Genomic DNA, 20,934 nt, shown 5'->3' on the forward strand with positions numbered 1-20,934 from the left:
TGGTAGGGTCATCTGTAGCATGTTGTTGCAAATGTTTTTGCCTGCTCTTTTCAGTCTTAGAAAGAACAATCTGAAATTGTCTCAACTGATGGAAAAATCAATGTTTAATATTCTATGTAATGAAGTAATTGAGGACACGTATTATATTAGAGACCCAATTAACTCATTTTAAAAGTTATGCTATGTAATTACATTAGAGAGAATCCATAAATTCTCCCTTGTACATAAATTTATGTATTGGCGGCATAAATAGTTGAGAGAAGAGTGGGGAAGAACGAGGGATGTAACTGAAGAGTGAAAGACTTCAATTTATAGACACGGACAATTCAACCTCAAAAACACCGTTTAAGTTCTAGAACTCGAGCGGTCATTTTTTAATTTTCAGAGAGCACGCAAGAAGGCTAGAGGAGGGGGAAAAGAAATTCTCTATATGATAACCATACAAATTATTGTCAAATTTTATTTCAAAATAACACAACTCTTTATTAAAGGGGCAGACATAGTATAACCTAAGAAAGAGGTAATCAAAACCTAATTTGAAACATTTACCTGTCAAGGTCAAACAATACTATCTGAACATTTTGCTTGTAATAAATATTAAGAATAAAATTTCTAGGATATTTATATATTGTTAAAATTTTACAACAAGAAAACTTAATGGAAAAAAAAAAAAATACAAGTTTAAGAAAAAATATACATTACTTAAATCTCCTTTTGTTATCTATCTTACCGGTGCCGGCCATTGTCTTTTTTCTTTTTGCTGACTTATTTATTTTTGATGAAAGGAGACCTAAGTACTTGTCAGTATCCTCCTCATCCTCACTTAAATCTCCTTCTCCCCTCCTTTTCTTCTTCTCATAGGATTCCTTAATTTCCTACACAGATAAAATACAAACAGTTTAAGTAAAAAATAAACTTAACTCCATTTTACTCGAACAGGTTTTGGTTTTGAGATTGCCTTTCAAAACCAAAAACTCACAAACATCTTGTACCGGACACTAACTTTTCTATTTTTAAAAAATGGGTAGAAAGACTAAAAGTAGCCTAAAGCATAGGCTCAATGCAAAAAATTTACCTTTTCTGCTGATCTTTTGGCTTCACTAACGCGCTCTTTCAAAAGCAAAACTTCCTCTTCTTGTGCAGTATACAATGGTACCTTCTTGCCTCCTGAAAAAACAAAACACTTGTATTAGTTATTTACTAAGTAAGAAACTATTGTTCCTTAAAATGAAAAAGCAAAGGCATAGAGCATATCGTCCTCACCCATAAGTTCTTCTATCTTTTTGAACCACCCCACTTCATACTGGTTCAAAAGAGAAATGGCAACACCGGAACGCCCAGCACGAGCAGTCCTTCCCACACGATGTATATAAAGCTGTAGTTCACAAGGCCAGGGATTATTACAGTAATAAAGCATGTCAACAGAAGTATAAAAGCATTATATACCACATCTTACTTTGGGATCCGTGGGAATGTCGTAGTTAATCACCACATCTACCTCTGGAATATCCAGTCCTCTACTAAGTACGTCAGTACAAAGGAGAATTTTGCACTCCCCAGACTTGAACTGTTCCAAGGCTTCGAGTCTCTTTGACTGTAAAAAGATATTATAATAAAAATTAGGCATATTTCTTGGAAGTTTAGAACAAATTAGAATTACAGTACATGATCTGTAGTACAATTACCTGACTCATATTACCATTAATTGCGATGGCTTTCAAACCAAGTTTCGTAAGAATTGAAGCCAGAAGCCGCGATGAATCACAAGTCCGAGTGAATACCATTGCCGTACTTCCAGTCATTTCAATGAGAATGTATACGAGGTAGCAATTCTATGAAAGAAGCGTGCAAATGATGAACACAATCAGTGTAAGCATAAAATGATAGTAGCTTCTGATTCACTAAACTCAAAACCAATGAAATCTTGTTATTTACTTATTTTCACTCTTTTATAAACTGAGTGCTCTCTCTTGTGATTTAAACACCAGAACCCATAATTTTATTTGGTAAACTAAATTTAAAAAATTTACTCTGCTAAATCTATTGTATTTGTACCATATATCCTTCATTGTATTGTACGTACCCGGTCTAATACAAAGCAAGCAGCAGATATCTTCTAATTATGCCAACTTATGAGATTTCTACATCTGCATCTACATCTACATCTACATAGGTAACATTTGGCACACAGGAAAAATGGAACTAGATAACTTAAACCAATGTTTACCACTTAAGTCCTATTCTGTTCTACTTTTAATATAACATTAAAAGTCATGAATATAAGTGGCTTGACATTTCAAAGAATTTTCCCCTCAACAAGGGTAGTAAGAAATAGCCTTTAAACTATCTCCATAGGGTTCAGAAACCAATAGTAAGAAATTCAGTGTGCAATTGATAGATCACATATTTGAGATACAACATATTTTGGACAAGGGAGAAGAGAAACCTTATGTTTTGCTGGCACAAAGCAACAATGCTCCTTCAGTGTGTCCACAGTAGAGTACTTGGATGATACTTCAACCTATATAGAATAAAAAAAATACAGTGAATAACATTTGTGTACATACGGGTAAAATGCAGCTCCTACCCATGAAAGATGCTTAAAATTACATTTCCCTCCAGATGCTTACAATACAGTCCATTTTAATTTTATATAAACCAAAACCACCGTTTCATTTTCTACATTCCCAAATTGAGGTTCAAAACTAACTGCCATTTATTTATACTAATGACAATTGTTCATAAGAAAGCATTAAAACCAACTAAAGTGTAACAAATATTAATCTTTCAGGTGAGAGATTCTAATTTTCCTTATGAATATGATATTTGTAAATATTAAGGTTGTACCTTCACAGGATCCCTTAAACACATCCTTTGGATCTTACGGACCTGAAATAACAAGAGTGCAATTTTCTCTTTTATTACAGATGTAAATTTTAAAATAAACAAATTACATAATCAAGCATATGTAGTATATAAGTGGAGCATAGAAAATGTATTATTATAACAAAATATGATATAAACCTATATATTTACCTTCTTTGTCATCGTAGCTGAAAAAAGAAATGTTCTCCGCTTACTAGGAATAAATTCTAAAATCTCATTAAGTTGTGTTTCAAAGTCCTCATTCAACAGCCTGTCTGCCTCATCTAAGACCTGCTCAAAATGCATAGCAATCAAACAAGTCCAAATAAACATAAGATATATGGAAAGTCGGGGACTAGAATATGAAATGGTAGAAAACAAAATATATTACTAAATATTTCATTTTCTAAAGTTGCAAACAGGTCCAAGCATCTGTTAAAACGAAAGACAAAACACCCCTACATCTATATGACATGTAGCAAATCAGCAGCAAACTTTCTTTAAACCAGTGTTGTCAATTATGGATAGCGGAATATAGTTGTCTGTTCAAATTCCGCAACGCAATAGTGCTATAGCGCCCCCTATTTCAGAGTATATTTTACTATTTTAAAGCGTATCGCAGAACAATAGCATTTTGTTCAAATTCCTCTATGCAATAGCACCGCACGCTATAGCTACTATTTAATAACACTGCTTTAAACATAAATTTGCATAATCATGTAAAATATAACTAGACCAATGTAGAAACATGCATGTTTCAATTGCAACAATAACTTGACTGGTATCAATGAAAAAACCATGTTCATATTCTCAAATCAATTCATCAGCTCAAAAATAAACTCGACCATTAGATGTCAAAAATAAAACTTGAGTCGAGCTTAACTCAAATAGCATAGAAATCATACCAAGAATTTTAATCTACCAAGAGAAAATCCTTTGGTTTCTTTTAGGTGATCCAAGACTTGCCCAGGCGTCCCAACCTTCAAGAGTAAGCAATTAACAAAAGTAAATAAAAAACAAAACTAAGACTTGTGAAATTAGAAGACTAGAAGCAGTACTAAATCAAAATACAATCTCAATCTTCTACATGCAGAACCTACATAAGTTCAGCTATCTCTTATCAACTGTATCAATGATCAATCATATGTTGTATCATTCTTGTGGAAACCACCAGTTCATGCGGGATTTTGTAGGAAGAGATAAAAATAAGATAGAGGCACACAAATACGGAATTTTAATTAGACAATTGGGCTGTAAACTAACCAATTGCTTAACAGTTAGAGTGGGGGTGAATATAAATGGAAGAAAGATAACAAAGAAGGGGAGGTCTGGAAGTTTTCATTAACGGGAAAGAGAGGGAGAAGGCCAAGCTTTTCTAATTCTTAGCATTGTCTGGATATCACTCACCTATTAGTCTAATGTTCTTGACATATAAGAAACAAATGAAATCAAAGCATGCATGCCTATGGTAACAGTAACACTTACAATAATATGAGGTCGCTTTGCTATCTCAATGGATTGTTGTACAATGTCAGTCCCTCCAACAAGCTATAGAAAAAGGCAATGATACCAATCAGAATTGAGTGTTTAGTATGCATGTGAATAACCACCATGTGATAGGACGAAACAAAACAAACTTAAGCTATGTATGAACAGGAAGACATAAAATTCATGCATAACAAATCACATGAGAAAAAAGTATTAGAACTACTCACCACAGCACACTTGACACCAATTTCAGAACCTAGAACTTTAATCTGGTCAGAAATCTGAATGGCAAGCTCCCTAGTTTAAGAAAAAGGTTGGAACAGAAGGAATATACTAGTTAAATATCAGTGAGAATAATTACATCAGATAAATCTGAATTTATTTATTTTTATGAATAGTATATCCATGATCATCAGGTATCTAAGTATCAAACCTTGTGGGAGACATTATACAAGCAAAGAAATTGTTTAGGTGCGGTTGTGGTGCTTCTAAGAAGGCGTGCAATATAGGAAGGACAAAAGCTCCAGTTTTACCAGAACCCGTTTGGGAAAGTCCAATCACATCTTTTCCTAAGAAACACAAAATATAAAGAATTACCAGAAATTTAATACAGTTTAAAGGTTGAAATAGAAGACTACTAATTCAGTAAACATGAAAAATAGTTAAAACTATCATACTGAGATATAAAATTTCAGTTTCAAAATCAGATTATTTTTTGGGTTGTATAGCAAGGATTATCACTCTGCAATCATTCTTCTTGTCCATTTCCATTAGTATTTTACAAAAGTTAAAAAATAATGGTCCCTATTTCAGCTGGCATTTATTGGCAGGCAAACTAATAGGGTCGATCACTCTCTTGCTCGAGTATCCGTGTTATATACTAGCCCACAAAAAAATATCTCCTCCTATTTGTATTGATCATTTAATTTAATTTATGATACTTAGAATTTTGGGTTGGACACTAACTCAATCCTCCAAAATCAGCTTGTAAGGTGAGAATTGCCCCCACTTATAAACATTTCTTCATGCCATCTCGCATCAAATGTGGGACTCTTAACACACACCCTCACGCCAAGCATGATTGGACTTGGTGCGTGGATAAATGGTGGGTGGCCCGATAGAGGAATTCTAATGGCAGGTGGGTCAACGGATCTTGGAGGAGGCTCTAATATCATATAGAAATCATATTTCTCTGTAATGTATGTCTAATGAGACTACACTAGTTCGGATTGTAGGCTGCAACTCGCCTACATGAAGCCAGAATCACTAGTAATCGCCGGTCAGCCAGGATGAACACCGGCGGCATGCTTTACACATGCAAGTCGAACGGGAAGTGGTGTTTCCAGTGGCGGACGGGTGAGTAACGCGTAAGAACCTGCCCTTGGGAGGGGGACAACAGTTGGAAACGGCTGCTAATACCCCGTAGGCATAATCAAGTGAGTTGTACAAAATAAGATAAAATATTCGACATAAAATAAACAATTAAAAATAGGTAATATTTAATTAATTGACATACAATTAAAAATTATTCAACAGACATAACACCACTAAGAGGTTTCACCGGAGGATTTAGAAGGTTCCAATATTGTAGGCGTCCGTTTAAGTTTGACATCCAAGACCTTGCTTCATGTGAACAAAATTTCTTCCAATCAGCTGTAACTTCGGGCAACGAAAACCCCTTTGACATGTTTACCGGAACCCAATGATTTCCATTGACAAAACCAATACAAAAAAACCTTGCTGAAGAGGAATATGAAGTCATCATAGGAAAGAAAGTCTTACTAGGTTTACCCAACGTGACGAGAACGACGTTATACCTATTTGCTACCAAGTAACCCATAGCAGGTATGGTGAACCATCTATTTGCTACCAACGAATCTCTCACAACCTGCAAATCTTGTCTGAATAATTTATCATACAAACTGTTATTATTTCTAAGCTCTTCATCTAACTCCCGGCGGACGATAGACCAACCTTCCTCTGTGTAACCAAGTAAAGATGCAACAGTTCTAAAACCACAATTTACATCTTCAAGCACATCAGCAATGTCAACAATATGTGGATGCATATGATCAGGAAATTGCCCCAAATATTTCTGAGATGTCAGTTTTTTAGACATCTGAGATAGTTGTTTCTGAGATGGTTGAGATTGTTGCTTCTGAGAGGGTTGAGATAGTTCCTTCTGAGATGACTGTGATTGTTGTGTACACAACCTCTTCGATGTACCTAGATTTATGTAAAAACAAAAAAAGTTGAATATATAATAATAGAATATAGACATAAAAATATAAGCAATAACTATATTATCACAAAAATAAATTAGTCACCTTGTGAATCACCATATTCTCTTTCAACGTGTTCAAAGTATGATGGATCACGATACACATCATAACCTTTTGGTGCTTTGCCTTTATATTTGTTCTTCACTCCTCCTCTGGTTTTTATTTTTTCAGGTGGTGGACATAATGAACTTGAGGCTGGATAAGCAAGTTCAAACACTTTACTCTTCAACGCTCTTTTACCAACAATATCAAGTGACCGAAATCGAGTCCATATTGCCTCCATTGCATTACTCATGTCCAACTCATATCCATCCTCTGTGTCATCCTCCAATGGTTCTTCCATAGTTAATTTCTTCCAGTGACCGTGAACTGAATCTAACAGTATCGGTACACCGCTGGTTGTATATCCACTCAATTCACAAGCACAAGGCAACTCACATGTTGACCTAAGTTTGCAACCACACAAGTTTTTATTTGTTCCAACAATGTCAATTCTCTTCATCTCATTAGAAATTAGTGTCATAGCGGCCCTGGAGACAAAGTTTCTCAAATATTGAAAAAATGGACTGCTATGTGTCTTTTCTGCATAGTAAAAACTCTTTTGAAAAGACTTCTTAATTTTGTCAACTTCTAGTCTTATGTTGTCATTCATGCCTTCCAAACACTTGCATAAGTCTCCTTTGCTGTGTTCCAACATTTGCTTCAGTCTCCAATGTGCAGACTCAACTCTAAATATCAAATTGCAAACAATAGTCAATTAAACGCCAAAAAAAGAAAAATATAATTTCAATTTTAAAATAAAAAAAATTATACCTATTAGTCGTTGTGTTTCCTAAATGCATCACTCGATTGGTCCATGCTTCAACAAATTGTTCTTTGTGAGGGGCCAACCAGGTGTTATTGACATATTCGACAAAATTGCTTGAATTAACACATGCTTGCTGAAACGCATTCAACCGCTGCTGATACTCCACCTCATCCGGACTTTCAACAACATCTCTCCACAAATTTTTCACCTTCTGTTTCATATCCTTAGGTATTTGCACGGTGCATCTCGCATTCACATTTTTGATTATGTGCCACGTACAAAGCATATTAGTAGTATGTGGAAATATATCTTTAATTGCATTCATCAAAGCAAACTCCCTATCAGTCAAAATTACTCTAGGAAATATATCTTGCTTAGTAATCAATTGCTTCAACTTACCTAACGCCCAATGATAATTGTCCGTCTTCTCAGATTCCATGTAAGCAAATCCAACAGCAAATGTCATGCTAGTTGACGTTATGCCAGTAATTTCAAGCAGTGGCTGTCTATATTTATTAGTTTTGTATGTGCAGTCCATAACCAAAACAATGGGAAACAAGTTCAACAACTTGATTGAATCTGGATGCGCCCAAAAAATATCACTCAAAACATCGGAGCCATCATCTTTTCTTCTATTCCAGCTGACATATTTTGCATCATCTAACAACTGCAGCAAGTGTTGCAGCTCTGTTCTGGAGCCTCTTTCCTGTATTTGCATCATGTGTCTTTTCCTATATACAAGTGTGGCATCAACAACAGACTCTGGATTTTGATCTTTCAAATCTAAAACAATGTGTCTTGGTGCTACTTTACGCTTTGTCAAATCTTGAACACGTTTGTTTTCATCAGCGGTTAAACGTGCCTTGCGAGGATGACCATGATATTGGTCAGGTAGCCCGTGGTTGTGAACTCCATGAATAACCTGAACTTTCCATCCTGAACCATCTGTTGAAGGTGCAACTCTAATTTTAAATGGACAGTTACACTTTTTCGATGCAGTTGTCGTGGAACTTTCTGAAGAGTCATACTTTCCACCTTTGTCACAACCCAAAATCAACTTGTCATTTCTTCCTCTTATTCCGTTCTTTTTATCCGACCGAGTAATGATAATACCGACTTTATTGGCATCTCCAACATCTCGAGCCCATTTGACAACATCATCTGGGATAGCAAATTTTTGATGAGTTGTAAAAACATCCGTAATATCTACCAACATTTGACTTGTATCGCCGAGATAAGCCATATCTGTTTAAAAATAAAAAAACAAATTAAAATTAAAAAAATTAAGAATAACATACCGGTACACTTATTACATACCGGAACACTTTTACTACCGGAACACTTTAAAAAAGTGTACCGGTATGTATAATGATAAACGAAATATAATTAACATACCGGTACACTTTTTAAAAAGTGTACCGGTAACATTAACATACCGGAACACTTTTTAAAAAGTGTACCGGTAAAATAAACATACCGGAAACGTTATAAAAAGTGTACCGGTAATATTAACATACCGGAACACTTTTTAAAAAGTGTACCGGTAAAGTTAACTTACCGGTAAGGATAAATACTTACCGGAACAGTTTTTCGTGAGAATGAAAATTCTACCGGAACAGTATAATACGACAAAAATTATTTTTTTAAAATATATTAATTTTTAATAAGGGTATATTGGGTATTTTTAGAAAAATGTTGGGGTAAAGTGAAGATTGTTGGGGTAGAAATTTTTTTTTCAAATTTATGGGTTTAATTTGCTCACAAATCTCGTTAAAGACCAAAATTTAGGAGTGATTATGGTGCATAAGCTTTTTTCTTATACCATGTATAAATAATGAAAATTGTTTAACGCGCCCCACAGTTTTTTTTCCTAATGCGCCCCCTATATTTTCTCACGCGCCCCTAGTTTTTTTCCCTATTTTTAGCACGCCCCCAGTTTTTTTTCCTCCCCCAGATTTCTAGCGCGCCCCCCAATTTTTTTTCCTCCCTCAGATTTCTAGCGTGCCCCCCATTTTCAATTAAATAATTACTTTTGTTCCTTTGAAGTACATACTATAAGAACTCATTTTAAATTAATTGTGTTGAATGATTATATAGCCATATTTTTATTTAAAATTACATACTAAAATATGTACTGTAATTATGGTTTGATTTATCACAATTAAGATAAAAACTATTAAGTACATCTAATGGTTTTGGAGTACAACCCTCTGAAATCATTTCACAGCAAAATGATTTTGACATGATTAAGTACATCTAATGGTTTTGGAGTACAGATCTCTGAAACCATTTCACAACAAAATGGTTTTGACATGATTTTAGTTTAAAACTAACTACTAAAACATTTAATCATACATAATACTCTGAAAATTATCCCTAATTAATAAACTAAAATTCAATTAATCAAAATTAATCAATTTTTTTTAAAAAAAAATAAAAATTCTGGGGGGCACGCTAGAAATCTGGGGGCGCGCTAAGCAATCTGGGTATTTATGCATGGTGCATAACTTTGCCCCAAAATTTATGGGTTTAAATTTTACAGGGTGAAACGAGAGAATTTTTTTACGGGGACTAAAACTCAAATTCGCTAATTTCACAAGCACTAAAAGCATATATAAAAAAACCACTACATAAACACATAACACAAATTTTAGGATATTAGATTCTTCCTTTATTGTTTAGATTCATCGTATAATTTTTTTTTTTTGTTACAATTCATCGTATAATTTTTATAAGGGTTAAAAATATTTTTGTCTCAACAAAATCAATAAATTTTATTTGGTCTCTATAAAAAAAAGTGACATATTTTGGTCCTTATAAAATTATTATGCACATTATTTTAATTTCTACTATTAAACCAATGTGTGTTTTTGAATCGTTATTTTGCAAATATGTTTAGAATATCATCAAAAATAAAATAAAAAAATCAATATTTAATTTCAAAATTTTGATTTTTGTTACTTATATATTTTGAAATTTAAATAAAAAATCATATTTCTGGAGACTAAAGTAAAGGATATGAATATAAATATAAAAAGAACTCCAATGAGCTTAAATTTAAGCTATAATAAATTTAATCCCATGCAGCCCTTCAAATTATCTTTACACACTAATAATATATAAAGACTTAAATATGCATAAAACTATTCAATGTGGGACTTAAAAATATAAGAAGAACACATCACACATAAAGCAAACAACACTTCTTTCTTTCATAGCTGATCATTCTCGTAGAGTCATTTTTGGCAGATGGAATACTCATATATGCAATGAAGAAAATTATTAATCCAATTAGAAAAATCAACAAACTGCATAAAGATGGAATACTCATATCATATGCAATGAAGAATATAACAGAAACAACCATTTTTCGTTTCTTTCACAGGGTATAAGTTGTCTATAATAAGGTGTGAATGATTCCTTTCCTAACATCTTCCATTTGTTTGGTTTTGATGACTTTGAAGTATATATGTGCTTTTTTGGACCTAAATCTTGCAATAACAAATCTTAGATGGTTCAGAGTTGGACAGTGAAATGTTTTTTGTTTCCGGTGGAGGAGGAGATGGGAGAGAAAGAGATAGAACTTAGAAGAGAATAAGCTAGTTTCCAAATAAGTGGTGCATGCATGGTGAATCATAGAACTTAGAAGAGAAGAAGCTAGTTTCCAGATTGAAGGAGAATTTGTTAGATTGTTGTTGCTGTGTGTGGGTGAGAGAGTATGTGGGAGAACTTTTTTATGAAGATTGATGAAGATGAGTGTTTTTAAATTTTTTAATAAAATAAAAATATAAAAAATTTTGACACGTCACATTTTTTCAGAGTTAACGTCATAAATTAATGTCAAAGACTAATTTGACTAACGTATTGAAGTGTCGTGGACTATCTTGTATTTTCATGCGAGTCGAGGACTACTATGACAGCGAGATGCATGTTCAGGAACTAAAATGATGGGGTTAACTCAATTCAGTTCAATATTAAATGATGGGGTTAACTAAGTTAAATGTTTATGTGAACTGCTAATGTAACATAAGATCACGTACCTGAAAAATAGTCTTCTAAATCATACGTAAATTGAGTTTACATGACCTAAGTAAATTCAGTTTACATAACCTTGTGTAAAATCAATTCACACTTACACTCGGTTTCATGTACTTAAGTAAACCCATTTTAGACAAGAAGGTTATGTAAACTGAGTTTACATGAACATAGAGTAAACAGCCACTTTCGTCCCTGAAAGTGGCACTCGCTGTCATATAAGTCCCTGAATTAACGAAAACTGCAGAAACCTCCTTGAATGTTAATTCTGTCAGTCAATTTAGTCCAAAACGTTAAATATCTGTTAAATGCAATGATATGACATTATGACTAGGATATTCATATAATTTGCTGGATTTTTTAATGTCTACCTAGCTTTTAATTTAATTAATATTAATTTTGAAAACAAAAACAAAATAAAGCACAATATATTAAAGAAAATTCATACCCAACAAAAATCAAATTCATAATTTATTTATCATTAACATTCAACATGGAATCCAAATCTAAAAACCCAAATCTTCTTCCTCCTCTCAACCTTCCATCAAGCATCAAAGCATCATGGATTACTAGATCTAGATCAAATCACATGAACCTTACTAATCTAGAACTGAACTTGCTTGAAATATCATGGATTATGATTATGCTTTGCTAAACGAACGGTCTGTAGGTTATTGTTATTCGATTGAGTTTTGAGCTGTATTCAATTTCATAGATTTTCTATTTGTTTCTTAAAAGGGAGATTCTTAACTGAGTCAAGTGGATTGACTTTGAAAAATGGGTAGAAGCCATGGATATGACATAAATCCAGAAACGAAATAGAAATGGAAACTGTTGGGTTGAATCTGCGATGGTATTTTTATATTGTTTCTTGTTTCTGAATTTGAAGGTTGGTTAGAAGGTGAGAAGGGTTGAAGATTGGGTTAGAAGGTGAGATGGATATGGATAGTAATGATGAAAGGAAAGGTTGAGTTTGAAGGTGAAAAGGGTTTGAAGATGGTTTTTGTTTCTATGTTGTTTTTGACTTGTTAAGATTTTTTAGGAATTTTGTGTTGGTAGATTTTTGTTTTTTGAAGGTTTGTAGATTTTAGTATTTTAGATTTGGATGAATGATTTCCCTTTTGAAGGTTTATTTTTTTTCTACAAAGAAAGTTTGAAGGTGAAAGAGTTGAGTTTTGAGTATGAATTTATTTTAATTTGCTATATTTAATCATATTTTTCTTTTTAAAATTAATGTTAATTAAAATAAAAGCCAAATTGACTTAAATAAATCCAACAAATCATCAAAACAGCCTAGTCAGAATGTCATGTCAGCAAATTATAGGACACATCATCACAAGTTAACAGACATTTAACGTTTTGGATCAAATTGACCAATGAAACTAACATTCAGGGAGCTTTCTGCAGTTTTCATTAATTCAGGGACTTATATGACAGCGAGTGCCACTTTCAGGGAGGAAAGTGGCTGTTTACTCCATGAACATATGTAAACCAAGTTTATGGTAGGTAATGTAAATTGAGCTTACATACACGTACACAAACTGAGATTAAGTAGCAGAGATGGAAATGAATGTGACGAAGATTTGAGCGGCGGAGATGAACGGCAACGACGGCGGCCGTCTGTGTTTGAGATTCTTAATTGTTCGTTAATGAGAAGGAGAATGAAAGTAAGAAATACATAGAAACTTTTGAATAACATTAAGGGTATTTTAGTAAATTTAGGGCGTAACCAGATTTTTTGGATGTGATTATAAAAAATCATAAAATTTTGTAAGATTTAAAAGATGTCACATGGACCAAAAATTTATATTTATTTACTGAAAAGAACATGAAGATAAATATAAAAGAATGATTTTATAGAGAATACTTGATTATCTTAATAACACATTCTTAATTTTTGGAATGAGATTATTTTGTGAATGATTTTATTTTCTTTCAGGACAATTACTTGGAAAGAAAAGCGTATGATGCTGGGAAGAGCTCATCTATTGCTCGATTATGAAGAAGTTCATAGAGCATAGGATTTGTATGATGTGACATCTAGAAGACTCGCTCGTGTACGGTCCATGGAGGCTGTTTTGTTGATGGGAAGACATGTCGAAGCGATCTTTGGAACATTGAAGGGTTTGATGACCATGGGAGAATTTATGTTGGTAAGAAGACTATTTCTAGAATTGTAGTGATGAATGATCATCCAACTCCAAGTTCATCAATAGCAGTTGATATGACCAAGAGAAAACATTCTATCGCTGACACTGAAACCTCGAGTTGTGATCCCTCCTGTGCATCAATGTTATTGGAATTAGAAGCAAAAAAAGAAAAAATTTAGTCCGGTAGTCCATGATTAAACTATTAGGGAAGGTAAACAAGCTTTAACATTGTATATAATATAATAAAAGATTTTGTTGACAAGGTAGGTCAAACTTGTATTGAACTAAAATAGAAGGTAGAAAAGAAGAATGTAGGAGTGGATTCTGTATCAACAACGCCACATTTGTTATATATATATAATCGACGGAAGTGGCAGGAGTTTGATTACTGCTGGTGTAAGTTAAGAACTAAAGACCCTGGAATTTGACTTAGACATACTCCACTTTAAATTAATTTTGAAAAATCATAACATTCGACTTAGACATATATTCCGATTTTTCATTTTTTAAAGTAAGAATTCTATGCTTAACTTAGACATATATCCCGATTATAAACACCAGGGGGTCGTGGTTTACCCAAAAAAATGAGAAATTATAATAATATCCTGATATTTTTATAAAATAACGTGTACTAATATGTTATTAAAAAAAAAAATACTTTTGCTGCTCTACCGGTTACTCGTGCGCCCTACGTCTTTCTTTTTTTATCATTCCGCTACATAAGTAGATGACGTTATAAAAATGAAAATTTCTGAAAAATGTCGTCCGCTACTTAAGTAGCAGACGTTATAAAGGTAGGGTGTTTTTGTATAACGGACATGAGTATTTTAGTAAATTTGTAGGGCGCACTGCAGAATAAATACATGGACACAAGTTGACTAAACTTTTTTTTTTACAACAAGTTGACCAAACTCTTAATTTTTCACAAAACAATATATATTATTATAAGATGACAATTCCCTTTGTGTTTGTTTTGCAAATGATGATTGATAATGTTAATATTCTTCACAATTGATATTATACTAGTGTAAGACCCGTGCGGATGCACGGGTTTAATTAAAATATTTAATTAATACATAATCTAACAATTATTTTCAACCATAAATAGTAAAAATTATAAAGGATAAATTTTTTATAAATAAATTAAAAATAAAATTTCCCAAAGGTAAGACCAGATTATTAAAACTAATTGATATTTATATTCAAAGTCCGTACTACAGACACATGTTGCATGAGCATAAATAAATAAACTTTCAAATCATTGAAGCTAATGATAAGTTATCAAACATAATGACAATAAATCAGGTTCAATAACTTTGTCGATAAAACACATCAGAGACATGAGATTTATCACAAACAAAGTATTTCATAATATATATTTATCTTGAATGGAGGTCTTGCACATGATCGTAGATATGATGACCAATATATTCTTAATCCTTAGCTTCTTTTTGAATCACTTTAGCACATTTGAATATTTGATCACAAAGTAATGATACAATTATTATCTGCACAGACCAACCCAAATAGATAAATTTCAATTCTAACTATAAGTAAATTACAAACCAATTAATATTCATCATCAGGAATAAGGGCATTCCACGACTTAATAAAATTACATACCATATATTAAAGAAAAATACCAAGACCTAGAAAACCATCAACAATTAATCATTAATATCAATCAAACGATACCGCGTCTACGATAATCATCGCAATCTTCACAATCTGCCAGATCTATTTCAACGACCTCAATATAAAAAACAATCTTAAATTCTTTCTCTCCAAATTGTTGTCCCATTGAAATGCAATTTTCAACAATATAGGGTTCAATATAATTAGCTAAATCCTTGCTAATGGGTAAATTGGCCAACCTTCGAGATAAAATGAAAGATAAAATAGAGAGATAGAAAAGAGGAATCTTGAAACTGTATTTATAGATAGGAGATACAATAAAATCACTTTTGGTTGGTATAGGTTGAAGTCCAGCCAAAGGCTGAACAAAAAGCTTATAGAATCCTTGTACATGAAGTTCTATTGTTATTGCTTTTTCATCGGAACTATTTGCAGACACTTTAGTAGTTTCTGCACTAATTGTGTGGTTATAGATTTTGCTAGGAATTTTAAGTTTCCATAGATCTAACATTTGGAGTGGAGTAAGGTTTGTGGGATTATTTGAGGAAGAAGACATTGAAATGGAGTAAGGTTTGTGGAGTAAGGTTTGCACACGTTACCTTGGTGTGAATAATCTCATCTATGAATATATGATTTTATAGAGTATAGATAGGAGAGTGTTAGAAGGTACTCCCTCCGGCCTCGTATCTAAGCAAAAGTATCATTTTTATGTTCATTGAAAAAATGATGTATTTAGTCTAAATTTTAGACTAAATTTTAGACTAAATACATCCATTTTACAAAGATGAACATCCGAACAAAATAAATGAAACTAAATATAAAATTTCATACTTTATTGGCTGATTGACCAACGTCTTCTAACTCAAAAAGTTCAACAATTGGATTCTCTTTGCAGACATCAAACACTCCAACCTCATTCATAGCATTAATTTGCTCAATACTTTTTTCGGAGTTTGACATACCAGCAATGGCTAACCTATATAATAAAAATAAAACATAAACATATAAGATAGCAATGAGAAAAATCCAGTGCATACATTAAGATTGGCAAGACAACAATAGCATACCCCTTTCTTAACTCGGATGTCTCTTTAATCTCAGGGTCAAGAAAAATCCTTGTGGTATTCATAACATCTTGAATGGAAACTTTCCCTATGATTGGAAAAGATTGGAAAAAAAAAGGGATATTATTACACACTTGTACAACCACAACTAAGAGAAAAGAACTAAAATAACAAACACTCACCTCTAAATATTTTAACTTTGGCAAACTGTAGTGCAACAACGTGGAGACCGGAAGGACAATTACCAATTAATCTTTGCAACTCATCAACATGATCACCAAACAACGCGCATTCACATTTACCACTGATCCGATTGAAAATTTAGTGTGCAAATAAATTTAGGCAAAAACCAATATTAACCGACTTAAACTTGGTATTACCTATTGTCTGTAAGTTCAAGCACAACCATCTTGATGACTTTGCCAGCACGAATATACTCCCTCTCATTTGATATACCAGAGATTAAACCAATGACATCTACACAATGACATAAGAAACAAATAACTTGATACACAATGACCATTAATCGATGAAAATTACAAAATTTGTAAGGTTCTTCAAATCAAAATTACCTATTAGGTAATCATAGTTAACAGAGTAGCTAGCCACTTCAGCAAGATCGGTGAAAGAAAATCCCAAAATAGGAATATCAGAACTCGCAAAATTCTGAACTTTGGTATTCGATCGAAAAATCAATTTGTAAGGATGCAGAGTTGTACGATAAAATCCAACGACTGGAACAACATCAAAGTTTGATAGCTTATAAACTTCCCCTTCCTTTAATTTATTCTGGAATAGGTAAACCAATTCTTTCCTTATCAAGGCATGAATCTTACCTCCCTGTGTATTATTCAAAGTTTCGTTATTTATAGATCAACCATCACCAAGAACACGAGAAACATATCAAAACAAAACCAAAAAAAAAAAATCATACACAATAATCAATTCTATGAATTAGCAAACAAACCAAATATTACGAACAAACCTTCTCATCTATCAGCACCATTTCCATAGAGTTCAACTCATTAGGCTTCATAAAAGAAGAAATTGCCCACATACGGAGGACACGAACTTTGAACTTCCATGAATTATGCCCAGGAAGAACATCGCACAACATGTCAAATTGGGTTGCCATTTCGAAATCGAATTGGATGACTGATTCAGCCTCAAATGCAATGGAAGAAGAAAAGAAATTATGGATATTTATAAGTGAGAATCACAAACAATAACACACTGTTGAGAATAGTCTTATTCAAATGATTATAGAGAAAAGAAGAATCAGAATATATTCTTACCCAATTGCTAGAAACAAAGCCGCATAGTATTCCCATAATCAGAATCAATTTACGCGCGCAAAGCTTTTGAAAAACGAATCTAAAACACCCTATTAAGCTGGAACAATCGCACATGATAAGCTGGCAGTGTTTCTGTGAGCATGTTGGTGTGAAAGCTCCTGGAACGGCGAAGAGAACGGCTTTTTTGCCTTTTGTTAGGTCGGAAACTGTTATGGTTTGGACTTCGCCGGCGGGGTCGAGGTATGAGAAGGTGGATTCGGGAAGTTTGTCGCCGACGGAGATGGTGGCGGAGATTTTGGATGAAGTGGAAAATCGGAGAGGTTTTGGGTTGAAACGGTTGAGTTTGAGGGGGAGGGTAAAATTGGAAGAGAGGGTTTTGGTTTTGGGAGATAAGAGTGATGTGGTGGTGGAAGAAGAGAGGAGTCTAGAGAAAGAGAGAGATGTATCCATTGATGAGAATTTTGAGGTACAATCTAATAGTAAAAACCCTATTTTTTCTAAACAAACAGTGGCCCAATCAAGGAGAGTTCAGTATTTTGAAAACTGGATGATTTTTGGCTGAAATAGTTCTCGACGAATGGGTTTGCATTGTTAATATATAGGATTAGTCGATCGGATAACCATCTATAAGATCTTCCAGGAGAATAACATTCATGGATGAATTTTTTTTTTATTTTTTTACAAAAAACAAAACTCGTATGATTTATAATAACCTCAGAAATACAAGTGGCATCGACTCAAAAACATGAGGATTAATCCTAACTTACGAGAACGAGCTGTTATATTAGCTCGCCTTTTAGAGAACTCAACACATAAATTTGAACAAAAATTTGATAATAAAGACTTACATCTCTAAGGAATAAACTTAGTCAATTTGTGAAAACAATATACTCCGAAGGAAGTACAATTAAAATTAGTTGAAACTCAGATCTCATTTTCAATTTATTTTTTATTACTAAGATATTGGTACGAAATTTCCACCACCATTAGTGATGACTAATCTCCGCCGGGGAACCTGTATGGCACTCAAGATGAATTCTTCCTATAAGTTAGGAATCAAACCTCTGACCACATATTTAAGGGAACAAAACTCTTATGACTTGGACTAATTTATTGTTGGTAGCAAACTTTATTTCATTCATTATCAAACCAAACAAATTTACATTAATAGTAAAATAAAATATTAAACTTACATTGTAGTAACTAATTAACTGAATATTTAGCACTTAGTTTTATTTCCACAATAAAACATGTTTTTTTGTGGACCAATCAAACTTATTACTACTATTTAACAAATAACAATCACCAAACAATTAACTAGACACTAATAACACACCATATGATTAATTCTAACTCTTCCTATAGGGAGGGTTGAGTAGGTATGCTTTGTTCATTCCTAAAGAAATTGTGAGGATCAACCTTAGTCTTAATTTTCACCAATCTATCAAAATTATCCTTAAAATATTCAACTCCATAAACTCTCCCTTCATTGTAACTATTCTTACCATTATGATTAATTCCCAAATCAAGATCCTTATAATTAAGAAAAGCCTCTCTTGGATTTTTGGATACAAATGGAGTCATATATTTGTGAAGTTGTCTAGTCAAGTTTATATTATAATCAGCAACATCTTTCCCTGCCACATTCCAATTTGCTTGATATTGAACCTTCCATAAATTTCCGGCTCTATGAGGAAACGGTGTTTCCGTTGATGGAATCTCAGCCATTTTTCCACCATATGGATTGAAATATAATATCGCACCTTCCAACTCAATCATCTTCTTCCAAATCCCTTCCAAACCCTTTTTCGATATCGGTTTCTTTACGTAATCCGATTTTCTTTTCAAGTAGTTCAATGATTGTGGTTGTCGATCAAGCAAAATCTCGACCGGTTTTGTAATATCGATATTAGTCCAAAACAAAACCGATTGAAGCCAACTTGTTTCGATGCAATCACTTTCCTTCAAACCCAAGGAAGGAAATTTTTCATTCATTAGTGAAACAAGAGTTTTTGAATCACCAAGAAATAAAGATATAAAACTACCCCTTATAGTCTTTGCACCATTTTGTGTTCCATTTTGTGTAACATTTACAACATCAATAATAAGCCTAATGAATAGGTCATTATCAATATTTGGTGCCACATGTTGCCAATTATAAATTATGTCACTAGCATTTTGTTCCAAAGTTTTCCTAATTTGAAAAACAGTTACTCTCTTAGGAATTCGAACCAATTTTATTTTGTACGAAAGAACAACACCAAAACTAGCTCCCCCGCCACCTCTTATAGCCCAAAAAAGATCTTCACCCATTGATTTTCTATCTAGCAACTTACCATTAACATCAATTATTTGTGCATCAATAACATTATCAACAGAAAGACCAAATTTTCTCATCATGTTACCGTATCCGCCACCACTAAGATGTCCTCCAACACCAACCGTAGGACAAACACCGGCCGGGAAACCATGAATTTCACTTTTTTTATTAATTGTATAGTAAACTTCACCGAGTTGGGCACCGGTTTGAATCCAAGCTGTTTCATTTTCAATATCAACATCAATTGATCTTAGATTGAACATGTCTAAGATAAAGAATGGAACTTCAGCTACATATGAGACACCCTCATAGTCATGTCCTCCACTTCTTATTTTCATTTGCAAGTTGTGTTTTTTAGCACAAATGATTGAAGCTTGTATGTGGGAAACATGTAATGCTGTTATTATAAGATAGGGTTTTCTTGTGGTTGATGTGTTGAAACGAAGGTTTCTTATGTAGGCTTCTAAGACTGAAGAGAATGTTGGATTGCTTGGTGTAAAGATTGATGAAGTTATTGGGTGTGAAGGTTGTGAATGATTCACTAGGCAATGGATAAAAGTGTTGTCATGTGAATTTGTAGATGAAACTATGCATGAGAAAAAAAGTAACACAAAAATGGGAAATATTAATGATAGTTTTATTGATCTATTTGGAGAATGAAGGAATTCCATATTTGATTGTTTTTCTTAATGAGAAGAGGATATGTTTAGTGAGTCTATTGGGCATCATATGTAGTTGAATTTATAAGCATCTCAAGAATAATTAAATTGTTAAAGAATAAATGAAAAAATGGTTTAGGTTACCTCAATTATTTGACCAATGAATATTTATAAAAATAATATAGATTACGTGACTCGATCATTCTTGACTTTGCAAAAATGTGATTTGTCAATATTACAAAATGTGTGACAATTTATAAACATAATTAATGATTATAAAGAAAAACTCAAGGCCAAAGATAATAACATTGTTAAGAGTTGATATTTTGTGAC

General features: G+C 33.1%; 4 protein-coding genes across 6 annotated transcripts; all 4 read right to left on the reverse strand.

The window, feature by feature from the left end:
- Positions 1-481: 481 nt before the first annotated feature.
- On the reverse strand, positions 482-5,202 carry LOC123897195 (DEAD-box ATP-dependent RNA helicase 10-like). Its single transcript, XM_045947729.1, has 13 exons — positions 5,031-5,202; positions 4,787-4,922; positions 4,581-4,650; positions 4,351-4,413; positions 3,771-3,845; positions 3,037-3,156; positions 2,848-2,889; positions 2,447-2,521; positions 1,686-1,832; positions 1,457-1,594; positions 1,264-1,375; positions 1,076-1,167; positions 482-875 (listed from the first exon to the last, which is right to left on the reverse strand). Exons 2-13 carry the CDS (start codon positions 4,798-4,800, stop codon positions 699-701), a joined length of 1,125 nt encoding a protein of 374 aa, XP_045803685.1. The 5' UTR covers positions 4,801-4,922; positions 5,031-5,202; the 3' UTR covers positions 482-698.
- A 1,651-nt stretch (positions 5,203-6,853) lies between these two features.
- On the reverse strand, positions 6,854-8,686 carry LOC123896232 (PKS-NRPS hybrid synthetase cheA-like). The gene is made up of 3 exons (XM_045946647.1): positions 7,449-8,686; positions 6,913-7,363; positions 6,854-6,868 (listed from the first exon to the last, which is right to left on the reverse strand). Exons 1-3 carry the CDS (start codon positions 8,684-8,686, stop codon positions 6,854-6,856), a joined length of 1,704 nt encoding a protein of 567 aa, XP_045802603.1.
- A 6,431-nt stretch (positions 8,687-15,117) lies between these two features.
- LOC123897196 (replication factor A protein 1-like) lies at positions 15,118-18,159 on the reverse strand. Of its 3 annotated transcripts, none has more exons than XM_045947731.1 (7): positions 17,623-18,152; positions 17,313-17,492; positions 16,900-17,167; positions 16,708-16,804; positions 16,510-16,631; positions 16,331-16,415; positions 15,118-15,136 (listed from the first exon to the last, which is right to left on the reverse strand). In XM_045947731.1, exons 1-7 carry the CDS (start codon positions 18,070-18,072, stop codon positions 15,133-15,135), a joined length of 1,206 nt encoding a protein of 401 aa, XP_045803687.1. In that variant the 5' UTR covers positions 18,073-18,152; the 3' UTR covers positions 15,118-15,132. The 3 variants fall into 3 exon arrangements, with proteins under 3 accessions (XP_045803687.1, XP_045803688.1, XP_045803686.1); XM_045947732.1 differs by lacking the exon at positions 15,118-15,136 and adding an exon at positions 16,049-16,239 and having other exon boundaries at positions 17,313-17,482; positions 17,623-17,747; XM_045947730.1 differs by lacking the exon at positions 15,118-15,136 and adding an exon at positions 16,074-16,239 and having other exon boundaries at positions 17,623-18,159.
- Positions 18,160-18,738: 579 nt separating this feature from the next.
- LOC123897197 (berberine bridge enzyme-like 8) lies at positions 18,739-20,738 on the reverse strand. Its single transcript, XM_045947733.1, has one exon. The coding sequence runs from the start codon at positions 20,611-20,613 to the stop codon at positions 18,982-18,984; it is 1,632 nt and encodes a 543-aa protein (XP_045803689.1). The 5' UTR covers positions 20,614-20,738; the 3' UTR covers positions 18,739-18,981.
- Between the last annotated feature and the right edge of the window lie 196 nt (positions 20,739-20,934).

The sequence above is a fragment of the Trifolium pratense genome, linkage group LG7 (genome assembly GCF_020283565.1).
Source record: "Trifolium pratense cultivar HEN17-A07 linkage group LG7, ARS_RC_1.1, whole genome shotgun sequence".
NCBI classification, from domain to species: Eukaryota; Viridiplantae; Streptophyta; class Magnoliopsida; order Fabales; family Fabaceae; genus Trifolium; species Trifolium pratense.

Excerpts from the sequence above, each read along its gene's own strand:
- LOC123897195 (XM_045947729.1), bottom strand. Across the intron at positions 3,157-3,770 it reads TTGGTAGATTAAAATTCTTG|GTCTTAGATGAGGCAGACAG; the intron begins GTATGATTTCTA and ends CATTTTGAGCAG. Across the intron at positions 1,168-1,263 it reads AAAGATAGAAGAACTTATGG|GAGGCAAGAAGGTACCATTG; the intron begins GTGAGGACGATA and ends TTGTTTTTTCAG.
- LOC123896232 (XM_045946647.1), bottom strand. The coding sequence starts at position 8,686 with ATGGCTTATCTCGGCGATACAAGTCAAATGTTGGTAGATATTACGGAT. Across the intron at positions 7,364-7,448 it reads GGAAACACAACGACTAATAG|AGTTGAGTCTGCACATTGGA; the intron begins GTATAATTTTTT and ends TTTGATATTTAG.
- LOC123897196 (XM_045947730.1), bottom strand. The coding sequence starts at position 18,072 with ATGGATACATCTCTCTCTTTCTCTAGACTCCTCTCTTCTTCCACCACC. Across the intron at positions 16,805-16,899 it reads TAACTATGATTACCTAATAG|ATGTCATTGGTTTAATCTCT; the intron begins GTAATTTTGATT and ends GTCATTGTGTAG. Across the intron at positions 16,632-16,707 it reads CTTGAACTTACAGACAATAG|TGGTAAATGTGAATGCGCGT; the intron begins GTAATACCAAGT and ends CAATCGGATCAG.
- LOC123897197 (XM_045947733.1), bottom strand. The coding sequence starts at position 20,613 with ATGGAATTCCTTCATTCTCCAAATAGATCAATAAAACTATCATTAATA.